The sequence below is a fragment of the Musa acuminata genome, chromosome BXJ2-3, assembly GCF_036884655.1.
Source record: "Musa acuminata AAA Group cultivar baxijiao chromosome BXJ2-3, Cavendish_Baxijiao_AAA, whole genome shotgun sequence".
In the NCBI taxonomy this organism is placed as follows: Eukaryota; Viridiplantae; Streptophyta; class Magnoliopsida; order Zingiberales; family Musaceae; genus Musa; species Musa acuminata.
Window position 1 is genome coordinate 509,538 of NC_088340.1, and position 13,888 is coordinate 523,425.

Sequence of the window (13,888 nt, forward strand, 5' to 3'; positions counted from 1 at the left end):
AACATAGAGATATCCTTAAAGATAGGCTAGGTGGACTTCTGGAGGTAAAATTTTATAACATTTTTCTAGAGAGAACGAGGAAAATGAGGGAGAGCAATAGTGAGAGGTAAAACAAAGAGAGAGGAGGAAGAGGATGATGCATATGTCGACGTTACATATCTATATCGGTATTTCTCGACATTTGCATCGGTGTCGACGTAGATGCAGATGCAAAGCGTTGCTTAACATCTGCATCAATGCCAAGCGACGCTTTCATCGCTCTGCATTTTCATCGACATCAACATCAACATAAATACTAAGCAGCATCGAGATAGATGCAGAGCGACGCTACTTTGCATCATCCTCTTCCTCATCCTCCTTTGCCTCACCTCTTATCATTGCTCTCCCTCCTCTTTCTCCTCCTCCCATCATAAGAAGCCACAAAAGTCCCTCAACTCCACCTCTAAGACTCCACCCAGCTCATCTCTAAGGACACCCCTGTATCGTTATTATCGACTACAACCATAACAACCACCCGTGACACCCAGCGATGTCATCATCATCCACTACCACCACAACAATCAACTAAGAAGAAAGAAAACATAAATAAAATATGAAATTATTTTTTTTGTCTATCGTTTTCATATCATTCATACACGTACTGTCATGTGTTATATCTTCCATCGATAAAACTATAAGAATTAAATATTTTACTTTCATAACTATAAAAATTTTAATATAAATTTTTAAAATATAAAAATTAAAATTTCTGCGTCTTGCAGTCAGGCCCAGGACCATTGCCACAAGCCCATATTTAAAACGTGCAAGTTGCTAAGCACGCTGTGTTTGATTCATAAATAGAAAGGAAAGGCAAACACCTTTCCCTGAAGGTTTTGTTGCGTGATTGTTTGGTTAGGGTGGAAGTTATAAATCCCTAGGTTTAAGAATGAATATATATATATATATATATATATATATATATATATATATATATATATATATATATATATATATATATATATATATATATATATATATATATATATATATATATATATATATATAAATCGTGATCAAACAAACATAAAAGTCCACCAAATCTTTCCTAGTCTAATTTAAACAAGACTTCAACCTTTGGGCAAGAATTTGCACATCTATTTATTGATACATTATTTATACTGTCTTACATTCTTGATGAGAGATCTACTACTGGATGCAAGATCTTCACGTGCACATTACAGGAGCGACGGGACCCATTATACAACGAATAGCACCCACTGAATTGAATCTCCTATATCATCCTATCAATACGAGCGAGTTGCACCTTAGCAGCGACTTATCAGTCTCAACAACTAGTCCCTGAAAGTTCAAATACAAACAACAAATGTTAATGTCATGCAGTAGTAAAAGGAAAAAAAAAAAAAAAAGAGGTTATCTGAAAAAACACAAAAAAAAAAGGAACAGTCAACCGGATAAAAGTAGAAACAGTTTCAATCACAAAATGTTAAAAGAGAGCAATTCAGGTATAATAAACTCTCAATTTTGTGACACACATTATGGACCCTTGATATAAAAATCATATTGCACTATTGACAAACAGAAAGCTTGATTGGACAAATTCAGTGACATTGTCACATACATTAAGTCTCTTTGTGCGCTAACTTCTCATGCTTTTGATACTGGAGGATATATGTCAGCAAAACCACATTATCTGTTTTTGCAACTCCCACAGAAAACTATGTTATTTTATGACCATTAAAACACTAGAGGTGTTAAATCATATCGTTTAATACTTCACAAATTTTGTTTCATCATCATAAAGCATATATAAGCAAATGATAAATTCAAGTGTTCTGATTCATATTTGACAAACGTCTGTACCTTTCTACAAGTAAAAAAGACTCCTCTATGACATAAAAATGTCATCCCATAACCCGACTAGAGCTGTTGCACAGGTTTATGTAAAGTTGCATTCTACAACCTTAACTATGTAATTCTTTGTCTGTACTTACTTTTATGTTATTTCTGACATCCTAATTAGACCCGCATATGCAGTAACATGTGTCTGCTCACTGAATATGGGCTACGTAGTACCTTTTCGGCCTACACAAACCAAGGCAGCTTCTTAAAACACTGTTTATATATATATATATATATATATATATATATATATATATATATATATATATATATATATTTGTCCTAAAATGTTAGCTTCTTGTGAGTTCTCACTAAAACTTACATTCATTATCCATAGAACCCGTTGTTTATAACCTCCCAAAAGATCCTTTGCAATGTTATTATAACAATATGGTAATTGTTATGCAGTCTAGACCTAGCACGACAAACCCATTAACATGGTCTATAGTAGAAGCCTCTTATAATGGGTTAAAGAAGGCAAAAGCATCAGTTTGTGGTTCATAACTTAGAAATTGTAATAACATGTAACTAAATATATGATACACCCAACCAATCAATTGCCTATACAAGTAGAAGAGTTTGTGTAACAGGTGGCACACATGAAAAAAGCACAATGTTTCTCATGATGCAATAGTCACAGAAGGTACCACAGAGATCAAATGTAGACCCCAATTCGTAGTAAAATGATATGTTAATATAAATTACGAGGACAAAAAGGAAGAATCATAGCATCTCTCCCATTGATGTATTGTGAAAACGTTAATATAACAGATGTCAATGCAATGGTTACAAAGGGTATTACGAAGATCAAATGAAGATCTGGAGTACACTGTCAAGTCATGTTTTAATAGTTGGATGTCAGGACAATACTTTGTGCATCATAATTTCTCTCTCAGTGGTCTACAAGCAGATTTTGGCTACTTAGGCATCTCCATATAATGCTCAAGTTTTCTTTCAGATACTTTCTTGTCTTAGAAACAACTCAAATGTGGTATGGTCATTGGCTCAGAAAATGCAACAATTCAAGTATTAATCAGATTTTTGTATTTCAATACCAGTACATATATAGTAATCTTATTAGCCCAGTACATACTAACCAGTATGTTACATGTCTTGGTACAACAAGAAAAATTTTGTAAAGCTGTTTGATATCTTAGAATTGATCCATATGCTGGCACAGTATCAGACTGGTATGGTTCAGTCAGTATTCAGAGACATGGATGGAAGATTAAAAATAGAAGCTGAATATACAAGTCAATAAGGTTGAAGAACATATTGCTCATGAATAAGAGGAGAATGTTTTTGCTTGTAAAACAAAATTAAAATGGGAAAGCATTGTGTTGTGTCCATGAATACACCACACATTTAATGGAAAAATACATGAACAGAGACTGCCATAAATTGTGGATTGGAATGTCAAGAGTAATATATCCAAAAGCTTGGCATATATGACATAAAGATAACAAGATGGATAATTATTGTCAGCATCAATGAATAAAACATTAACTGCAGCTTTCATTCATATCACAAATCATATGATGAGGGGAAAATGTTTAAGATGCTTCAAATATGTGTGAACAAAATCTATATGATAATTGTAAAAGATCAACATTCCAGTTACAAGTTTCATGGAGGAGGAAATAAAAAAAATTTGGGATTAATAGTAATTAAGGAAGAAGATGGCCCTTGGAACAATTAAAAATGTGAATCCTGCAGCTGCATAATGGAACGGATCCATACAATTGATACCAGTTGATTGGGGACAAAGGCATGTTCTTAGGTGTCAAAAGAAACCAGGAGTCTGGTGATATCAAACATCCAAGGAAATGCATTGACCTCATGGAAGTTTTTCTTAGAAAGTAAATAGAATTTCCTATTGAAATCTCACCTGGTGGCAATTAATCAGAGACAAAGCCATGGTCTTAGGTGTTAAAAGAAACTAGGCTATAGTAATAACAAAGATCCATGGAAATTCTTTGATCTCATGGAAGTTCTTCTTAGGAAGCAAAAGGAATTTCCTAGCAAGAAATCCCTGGAGAAAACTTGTTACCTCCAATAATTTTTTATATTGTATATTTTTATTTTGAGGACATAATCAAATATTTAGAGCAAAAAAATTGCCATAAGATTAGAAAATTATTTTGATGCTTTTAGTCACTGATGAATTATATTTCACCCAACCCATGGTTGGAAACTAATCAATGGTTCAGTCTACAATGATCTTCGCTTGGAAGGTAATGGGTGGTTTTCTTACGATCACAAATCACAACCTCAGCTCACAAAATTTAAACAATCCATTTTTTTGTTTCACCAATGATGCAATCAGAGAGAACTCTAAGGCAGTTAACTTTGGTACCTACATCCGACGATCATTTCAAAAGCTCACTTAGATACTAACGACAACGAAAGGAGAAGTCGATCCTACAAAAGTTCAGTTGGCTAGCAAAAAACTCATTCTCAAATAACTATGGTAAAAAAAATAACACATAATTATTTTCATTATGTAAAGCCAGCAGTAGAAGGAATGATAACTCACCAGTACTTGATCATGCCATCCCATCCACAAGTTGCAACCTTGCTCTGCTCCAATGGATGCCACTCACATCCAATGCATACTCCTTCATGGCACTTCAAAGTCCTAAAGACCTTGCAACTCTTCCAGTCCCAGAACCAACACTTCCCTTCTCCATCTCCTGACAGGACAAACCGCCCATCTGGAGAAAAATTCACCTGGCAAGCATACCCCGCTACAATGTGCCCTGCAAACCTCTTCTTCTTATTCAGCTGAAACCGCTCCTTCGTGCCATAGATAAGTATCTGATTGTCCAAGCTCTGAGCAGCCAGCCAATTTGAATTAGGATGAAGAGAGATCGAAGGCATGGAATGCATGTGAGGCTCACTAATGTACTTTACAACAACTGGAATTCCAAATTCCCAAACACGAAGTGACTTGTCATCACTAGAAGTAACAAACCTCCGGTTGTTGTCAACGAACGTGATGGTATTGACTGCTCCTAGATGTTGATCATACTCTTGTGTGATTGTGCCAGAGTTCATATCCCACTGAATGATCTTCTTGTCACTCATCCCTGCAAGAAGAATGTTCTGCTTGTCTTCATCTGGATTAAGCTTCACAACATAGGGAATCTTCCCAGTGGAGAAGGTGGAGATCACCTTCCCTGTCTCTGTGTCCCAGTACTTGATATTTTTGTCATATCCAGCACTCAAGAACTTGGTACCATCATTCGAGAAGGAGATGTCACGAACTGCCTTTGAGTGGCCCATGTAAGTCCGCATGCACTTTCCAGAATTGAACACATCCCATATCTTGACCTTCGAGTCCATACCGGCAGAGAGTAGGAGGTGGCCTTGCTTAGGAAAGAATCGTATCGCTGCAACACCTTTGGTGTGCCCGCTCCAAGTATGGACCCAGCGTTTCGGGATGTAGCAGTGGTCGTTCTTAGCCTTAGCATCCTTGGGCGGCTCGATCCATGAACGACCCTGGTAGTCGCGCTCCTCCTTCCCGTGGAATGTGCTCTTGTCCATGTGCTCGGCCTTGTTGCCAGCCCGCCCCTCTCCGCGCTCCTTCTCTGCCTTCTTCTCTGCATGCTCCTCGGCATACTTCTTCTGCTCCTCCGTGAGCTCGCCCTGGCCGACCTCCTTCTTCCCGGCCCATGGGCTTTGGCGGTTCTTGAGGAGCCACTCATCGGTCGCGGGGTTCTCAACTTCATGGCCGGCAGCCAAGTTGTCGGCTTCTTCGGCACCAGAGGCTTTCATCTGGATGCGGCGCCGCTTCTGCTCCTGCTGAGGCATGTTGTAGACGGAGAGGGCCTGGTTCTTGGTCAGGGTTTCGAGGTCGCCAACGTAGGAGAGGCCAGAGGGGTCGGTGGCGTAGCCGTATTTGTGGTAGGTGTTGTACTGCTCGTCGAAGAGGAAGGGCTGGATGGCAGCGTCCTCGACGAAGCCGAGCTTGTGGTTGCGCATGCCTTGGGCGACGCCGTCCTTGGCGAAGGGGTGGGCGGGGCCGTGGATGGGTGCCCAGAGTTGGTCATAGGTGGGGTTGAAGGTCACCGCGTGCTGCGTGGGGTCGAGCGGCCGGTGGAGGGCGCGGGCCGAGCCGGCAGCGGCAAGGGCGAGCGAGGTGTCGTCGACTCTGGGGGCGGAGGACTTCGCCAGCAGACGGGGAGGGGAGGAGTCCGGCGAAGAGGGGGCCTCCGCCTCCTCCTCCATCAACGCCGCGTTTGGATCTGGCTTCTCGCCTTCTCTTTCGACTTCTTCTCCTCGTGATCCCTCCTCGGATCCGTCGGCGTCGTCGTCGTCGTCTTGCGCATAACCTCGGAGGAGATCCATGGAGAAACCCTAGAGAGAGAGAGAGAGAGAGGTCTAAAGATGCGTTCACATATAGAAATAGGAACGTTTTGTTTGGGTCCTGGTTCGAATTCACGTTGAACCCGAATTATGAACCGAGTCGTCACCCAAAATCTGATCTGGTTCGAGCCAATTACAAGACCAGTTAACTCCAAACCTGACGGACCGCTTCGAACTGTGTCTGGATTTGTGAACCCGGTCAAGTCGGTTCAATTTGTTTCACTAAAAATTTTTCTCAAAGAAAAAATAGACTTTGAACAATGGAAAAAAAATATTATTTCTTTTTATTATGCACTTCGTTACTTTTTTCTCCTCAATATATATATATATATATATATATATTTGAAAAACATCTTTCAGCTAATATATAAATGCAAGTTTAACAAGCACTCATTTTCTAGTAAAGTACATAAATTGCTGACGATCTGTAGCATCGGTTATAATTGATGTAACACATTTTGACAACAGTATATCGTTCTCATTCTTCCTTCTGATTGATCATATCCACTTTTCCATCCATTCAAACACGTAAACAAGCACCAAAAAAATCAACTGGTAGCATCAGTGACACGCCTCGTAATATAATATGTTACGAGACCACAACTTGTGGCATTACCTGCTGGGAGTGCACTGCCTAACACATAGTTAGTTGCAAGATAAGCAACTAAGTTAGGCATGATGTGTACAAATCAAACCAATAAATAAGAATGAATGCATAGAAACTCCTGTTGACCAGTATAAAATCAGGGTTTTGAAGACAAATAATCATAAACCAAAACCAATGTAAAACAATCAATATATAATGTTCAAGCAGAGAGGCATCAACACTAGGACTTGAGATATCAATTCCAATTAAAACATTTACAATATATATATATATATATATATATATATATATATATATATATATATATATATATATATATATATATATATATATATATATATATATATATTGCAATCAGACACTTCGGATGGAACATGATATGCTTATCAATTTACTTCCAAGAATAACTGAGTTCAATTTAAAAGGCTAAGGATACAAATAAAAAGTAAGTTCAAAAGAAAGCTAATTTTCCTTTGAACCGCCATTAATTCATTACTTCCATCAAATGTTGGAGAACGAATCATAAATCCTCCTTTGTCGCATGAGCTCCTGCAAAAACCATAAAAACAAGAAACAATAAGATTGCACATATGATCATGGAGCAAAGGAAGTTACCAACCAAAAAAATTGGATGGGGACAAAAAGGAAGAATCTGGACGTGAAGTATAGCAGAGTAACATGACTTGAACACCTTGTGCAAGTGAAACAATAACTTCACTAATTTAAATATTCATTCAACATAAATAATAGGTTTTCCATTTAAACTCGGAGGGGAAACCTATGCTCTTGAATGCCATACGTATTAACCATTTTACCATTGTGTGCTTTTCCATCACCAAGTGAAACAATGAAAAAAAGACAAACTAGCCTTTGGACATATGGTGACAGAGACAAACACAAGAATTTTCTCAATTACAAATTAGTCAAATTATAATGGATAGTTTATTAATGCATTAAGCACTCGAAGTGACTCAATTTAGAAAATTAATTCTGTAATTCTTGAATTGAAAATTGCAAGTCATTACAGAAAAGAAGAAACCAAACTGCTAACAGCTAATTCATCAACAATTATCAGTCATGATATCTTCAGTTGCCTAGAAGTCCAATAAAAAATATATATAGTTTTTATCACTAAGAGCTCTTACAAATTAACAGTATGTCAAACCTATCCCACGAGAATCAGGACATTGCCAGCTTCTTGTTGTATATGTCAAATCCATCAGCAGCTACATTATTATAAAATTAGCCAGTTGCATGACAATGTTTTAAATAAATCTTAAACATTCAATAACTCTAATTACCATCGGTTTGCATTGTGTTAAAACCCAGCTCAAAGACTAACTACAGGGTTTCTTGGTTAAAGTAGTGCTTATCTAAGGTTAACTTGAGAAAGATTCTTCCACAAGGAGGTCACCACACAAAGTTCAAAGCAATACAAGTGCAAACATATAACTCTCAGTAGGATTATATCCTACAATTAGGGTCAAGGATCCAAGGTACATTAACACACTAGCTAACAAAATAAAGTAGTTCCTGTGCAATTTTCAGAAAAGAAACACAATGTTCAAAGTTTTTCTTTCTTAGTAATGCATATCTGTCCTTATGACTGAATTATCTAATAATTTTTTAGCTCCTTTCGAGTATAAAGTTATGCTGCAGTTTTGTAGCTCAGCAGTCCAGTTTGTAACAACATTAGTCATCAAAAGCAAGAGATATAAAGCAGGCAATATAGGTGGCTCACATAACCTTGGATTACCAGCCAGCAGACTAACTTTCATACGTTTCACAAAAAAAATGATGTCAAAAGAAATTCATATAATTCTTATGGTTTTATTTTTCAATTCATCAAAGATGATGAATCTATGTCTAAGTTCCGTTCATTTGATCATTGTGCACCATGCTTGGCCAAAATCAGCAAGAAAGTGCAACCTAGTAAAACATCATTTTCATCTTAGCTTATCTCATTGTCTTGGCATCCCCTCTTGCACAGTCTTCTGATGATCTTGAGCATTAGTCGAGCATGACTTTGGTTGTACGTTTATCTGTATGATCAAAGGGGACTGCATTTGGAAAATCAAGAACATCTATGTATCAGCAGCACCGCTGCACAAGATTCACAGCTAACATTTTATGCATCGCAGATTAGTCGTTTTTGAGGTCCAACAATTACATTTCAACAATAAGCTTTATGCTTAACAATCTAAAACCTAGTTGAGCAGTTGGGCTGATTAAATCAAGGCAGACATAACTTAAAACTCAAATATATTTCCACCTATAGTATTTTAGAAGAATTATAGTTTTCATGCAAGCTTCAATCAATTTCCATCTTTCCAAATCATCATTTAACAATGAATGATAAATCTTACGTGGTGATGATTTTCCTTTATTTCTTAGCCATAATCAAGTTTTGTTGCTTTCTTCCACTTCCCTCTTCTTCTTCTCCTGCCCATCCCATGGTTACTGCTCATTTCAGTAGTTCATCTCCTTCATTGATCCTCACCTCTTCTTCCCCTCCTAAGGCTAACACTTGCCCTTCTTCCCTTCCTCCTCTTTCTCTTATCTCTTTCCACCTGTAATCTAAATTACGTCACCTGAAGATAGACGGAGATCATCCAACCACCTTAGTCATTTTTCTTCATTTCATCATTAGTAGGTGCTATGATAATTTCATATAAGTGACAAGCAATCATTGTCCTATAAACACCAAGTGCCCATGCTTTGAACAAAATTTTCAGATATGTTATTTTGTTCAACATAACTATACTAAAACGCAAAAGATGCCTGAACTAAGAGGATAGCAAGGAATCTAAACAAGCAACTTGGGCCAATGCATCTCAATTTTAATGAATGTTCCTCTCAATTGGATCACTAATGCTATAATGAGCTTTACCATGTTCAAACTCAGCCAAGCAAAATAATTTATGCTGGAGAAAAGCTCAAGGTTCTTTGTTTAGATAGCTTGTTAGAAATGTAAAAATCTAGCAGTCAGCTTAGTGCTTGATCAAGCCATATAATCGAACGCTTGCCTAAGCACAGTGAAGTCACTGGGCACCCGAACGCTTGCCTAAGCACCCAAGCAAGGTGAGGCAAAGCCCAAGCGCCCGCCTATTGGGTTGAGCAAGCGACTTGACTTAGTCGTGACCTAGGCACTCGCCTGGGCCCAAGCGTTGGGTGGGCTAGGCCCTCGCCTGGTTCAACTCAAACCTGAGTCAAACCAAAATACTTATCTGGTTCGATCGAACCAAGTATCCATCGCAGAACCCCACCCGTGAGTGCCCTACGCAGAATTCCTTTTCCCCACTACGTTTCTCAAGGTGGCAGAGTTCCTCCCATCGGTGAACAACGGCAACAGCGACACTGGCAGCATCTTCCTCCAACAGCAGCAACGGGTCTTCCTCCGATGGCAGCGACAGCTTCTTCCCCTCCCTCCAAATATATCTGATCCACTCTTTAGAACTCTTTAACACCAGTTAGAACTATTTAGCACCATGTTGATCCACTCTTTAGAACTCTCTGGATAGAACTATTTAGCACCATACTGATCCACTCTTTGGCACTGGTTAGATCTATTTTGCACCATATTGATCCACTCTTTAGAACTGTTTAGAAACTTGTTTAGCATAGGTCTCCATCAATAGAAACCATATTATGTTATTTTTATTTTTATGATCATATTTATCAATTATAATATATGTTTTAAAATTTTAATGTTCTGAAGTGCCTCTCTTCGCTCAAGCGGGTGCCTAGGTGAGTGCCTCATGCATTTTAGGAGCTTGGTACCTTTTGGCACCTAGCGTTTTTAAAAACACTGCTATGCCACTTGTAGTTAGACATTAAGGCAAATTTTAATTTGGTTCCTAAACCTTTTTCCAATTGTGGGAATTAGCTCCATAAACTGAAACTGGTGCTTTAATCTAGTCTTATTGTCAAATTCTAATCATAAACCTTGACAAATGTTAATATGGCTGCATGCAATATTTGACTTACCAACCTGGTGTGAATATCATCATAGAAAGTTATACAACATGCCAAATATAGTTCAAAAACCCAAATTTAGAGCATTGAGAAATACTTATCTTGATTTGTCAACCAGTATGGGCATGCTGAATAACATATCTCGCTGACAATTATGCCAGGTTGACAAGTCCTACTATGGAGCCAGCTCAACTTTCTGCCAAGGTTTATATATAAAAACTAGAAGTAAGACTTAACTGAGACACTAATTATAGTTTTAAGAGTAAAATGACATAAATCAATCGTTCAGCGACAAACTGAGGTTGCCCAAAGTTCAGGGACTTGTATCATAATTTGCCCAAACGAATCAGTTCGATTTGTCTAAACCCATCATCAAATTACTATTTTACATACAAAATTCAAGGTTACCAAGGTAACTAAAATTATTCAAATCAACCGTTTTGGATGCAGCAACAAATACATCCCAACATGTAGACATGTGCTTCCTAAGTACCACAAACGGACTCATCTCTTCAAATAGTAATGAAATGACAAGCAAACTAAAATGCACTCACATCTAAAAAGAGTGCTATCCAAATTTGATTCACTACATGGCATCAACAGTGCATTTCACAAAGTTTAATGCTCACTGATTACAGAAAGCAACTTCTTAAAATAATAATATCCAATGAATGACACAAAGACAACTCATAGACTAGAACTAACATCTAGCAAACTGCTTTCAGGACATGCCCAAATGTGCCAAAGTAACCCGGTGCATAATGATTCTGACAAGCCAAATCAAATCTAATCAGCAGCAAAGAACTATTTTATAAAATCCAGATCATACAGTAGTCCATTTAAAAAACAAATGACTGACCAGTGGGGCATCCATATAAATATAAATCATGAAGTATAGAAGAGACGATAAATTATATACAAAGATCTCTTATAGAAGCAAAAATAAGTAATTTCATGAGCCACGATTTGAATGCTTAACCAACGACAAGATAAAAGAACTAAATTTGAGTTTCACGAAAAAAAAAAAGAATAGAAAATTTATGAGTTCAGAGAGGAGCTTAACAAAATATTAAGGAAATGATATTAAAGCAGAAGAGAAAGAGAACTCAGACCGCCTATCTTTTTGGCATTAGATGAGCAGTCAACAGGTGTTGCAGCCCCATTTCCGCAGCCAAAGCAGTCCTTATATCCAGAAGTCGAACTCCCCATGCACTGAATATTACCAATCTCACAGGCTTGAACACCCTGGCCATTAAATGCACCATTTTCTCCAACGTTCCTCCCTTGCATCCCTGGGTAAAGGCACGATACCTGATCATCACAACGGAAACCACATGAGTTTAGAACCTCAGCATCACCCAGCATGTTGGCCTGGCTCACATTAGAAACAAAATCTCCACTCCCTTTCACAGTCCTCTGATATGGAAAAGATCCGATCTCTCCCTCAATCCTCCCCCTTAGATCCACAAGCAAGCATCTAAGCCTCGCAACCTCAGCTTCAAGAGCAGCTTGGCTCTGAAGTCTCTTCATGAGTTGCTGATTAATTGCTCTTAGTTGAGCCACCTCTTCCTCCAGGGATGCCGCATGGGCCTTCTTCTTCTCCCTATACTTGCGAACGGCTTCTCTATTGCCGCATGACCTTTTCTTCGTTGGAGAGCTCTTCCCTGCAGACTCAGCAGTCTCATCCGCGGGAGCTGAGAGAATTTTGGTGTGGACATGGAAGCAGGTGTGGGTGTGTGAGAGATCGGGACCCGGAGGGTTGCAAGTGTGGGTGTGTGTGCATGTATGCTGCTGGCTGTCGTTGAAGATGTTGTCGAAAACACTATCCATCGAGCAGCCGCTTGGAAGGTCACCAGCGTTCGGGCCAGAGAAGACCTCAGGATTGGAGAAATCGAGGTCCCCTTCTTCCATCGTCAAGAGTGACGCAGAAAGATTATACGCAATCAAGCGACGGTCAATTCCTGAGATGCGAGAGGGCACTTCACTGATCCGTTCGCTTACACTTTAAGAATCACCAATTTCGAGAACGCACTCAGTGGCCATCAAACACAGAAAGAAAGGATTTCTACCAGCACCGCACAAAGGAAAGCCTGGAAATCAAAGATCAAGAAGAAGATTGGCATAGTTCTTGGAAAACCTTAGGCTACGATGCGAGGAAAGACGACAAATGGTTACATCAATCACGAAATTTACACAAGTAAAAAAAAAGCAAAAAAGCAATCTTGTACAGCGACCAAAAGCAAGGCCGAAGAATCGAATCAAGAAAAGGCACCGGTGTCCCTAACAATCGAGGATTTTGCTCACGCCACATATGAGGCGATTCGATCTCCACGGCGAGAGAAGAGCACGGCGGTCCATCTAAGCAATCGATCACAAATCCAGCCGAGCGAGTCCTCCGTCCCCAAGACGCCCAACCCTAGAGGAGCAAAGACACCACGAAGCGAGTCGCAATGATTGGGATCCACAAATAAATCGATGGCGCAATTCCGTCGAAAGAAAAAGAGAAGCGAAAACGGTCGGATGGGGCGAAACGCCGCACCGTCGTCTTTCGGGAAATTATAATAATATAAACCCAGTTTTTTTCTAAATTAATATCTAAAAAGAGGTTAGTACTTCTTCTTCTTCTTCCTATTCACAAAATTTTTATTATTATTTTGATTAATAAAAATAATATTTTGATTAAAAAATAATATATATATATATATATATATATATTGTATACTTTGATTAAAAATAATATTTTGATTAAAAAATTAATAAAATAATATTTTGATTGAAAAATATGCTTAATAACATATTGATAGAGACGCCAAATATATTTTGTATACTTTGCTGGAGGATGTGATGGAGGGGGGGAGGAGTGACTTTGTTGAATAGTCTTCTGAATTGGTTCAAAGTTATACGATTTTGATATTAGCCTTACTCGATTACCGCATAAGTATTGAGGTACTCATATGGCCAACAATGTGGAAAACAACTCAGTATCAACCGTAAGAGGATGTAAGGATGCTTACAATTCTCATGAAAATATATATCTTT

General features: G+C 38.4%; 2 protein-coding genes across 8 annotated transcripts; both read right to left on the minus strand.

The window, feature by feature from the left end:
• Positions 1-1,112: 1,112 nt before the first annotated feature.
• Positions 1,113-6,284, minus strand: LOC135606705 (uncharacterized). 2 transcript variants are annotated; one of them, XM_065097825.1, is made up of 2 exons: positions 4,436-6,284; positions 1,113-1,338 (listed from the first exon to the last, which is right to left on the minus strand). In XM_065097825.1, exons 1-2 carry the CDS (start codon positions 6,247-6,249, stop codon positions 1,332-1,334), a joined length of 1,821 nt encoding a protein of 606 aa, XP_064953897.1. In that variant the 5' UTR covers positions 6,250-6,284; the 3' UTR covers positions 1,113-1,331. The 2 variants fall into 2 exon arrangements, with proteins under 2 accessions (XP_064953897.1, XP_064953898.1); XM_065097826.1 differs by lacking the exon at positions 1,113-1,338 and having other exon boundaries at positions 4,432-6,284.
• Positions 6,285-7,236: 952 nt separating this feature from the next.
• Positions 7,237-13,360, minus strand: LOC135585732 (basic leucine zipper 19-like). Of its 6 annotated transcripts, none has more exons than XM_009392736.3 (3): positions 13,154-13,359; positions 11,962-12,939; positions 7,237-7,423 (listed from the first exon to the last, which is right to left on the minus strand). In XM_009392736.3, the coding sequence occupies exons 2-3, from the start codon at positions 12,758-12,760 to the stop codon at positions 7,395-7,397; spliced, it is 828 nt and encodes a 275-aa protein (XP_009391011.1). In that variant the 5' UTR covers positions 12,761-12,939; positions 13,154-13,359; the 3' UTR covers positions 7,237-7,394. The 6 variants fall into 6 exon arrangements, with proteins under 6 accessions (XP_009391011.1, XP_064953902.1, XP_018679669.1 ...); XM_065097830.1 differs by having other exon boundaries at positions 13,135-13,359; XM_018824124.2 differs by having other exon boundaries at positions 13,122-13,359.
• Between the last annotated feature and the right edge of the window lie 528 nt (positions 13,361-13,888).

Bases quoted from the DNA above. Each gene is read 5' to 3' on its own strand.
- LOC135606705 (XM_065097825.1), bottom strand. From the start codon at position 6,249: ATGGATCTCCTCCGAGGTTATGCGCAAGACGACGACGACGACGCCGAC.
- LOC135585732 (XM_009392736.3), bottom strand. From the start codon at position 12,760: ATGGAAGAAGGGGACCTCGATTTCTCCAATCCTGAGGTCTTCTCTGGC. The intron at 7,424-11,961 runs GTCTGAGTTCTC...TGGTTTTTGCAG, and splicing joins TAATGCCAAAAAGATAGGCG to GAGCTCATGCGACAAAGGAG.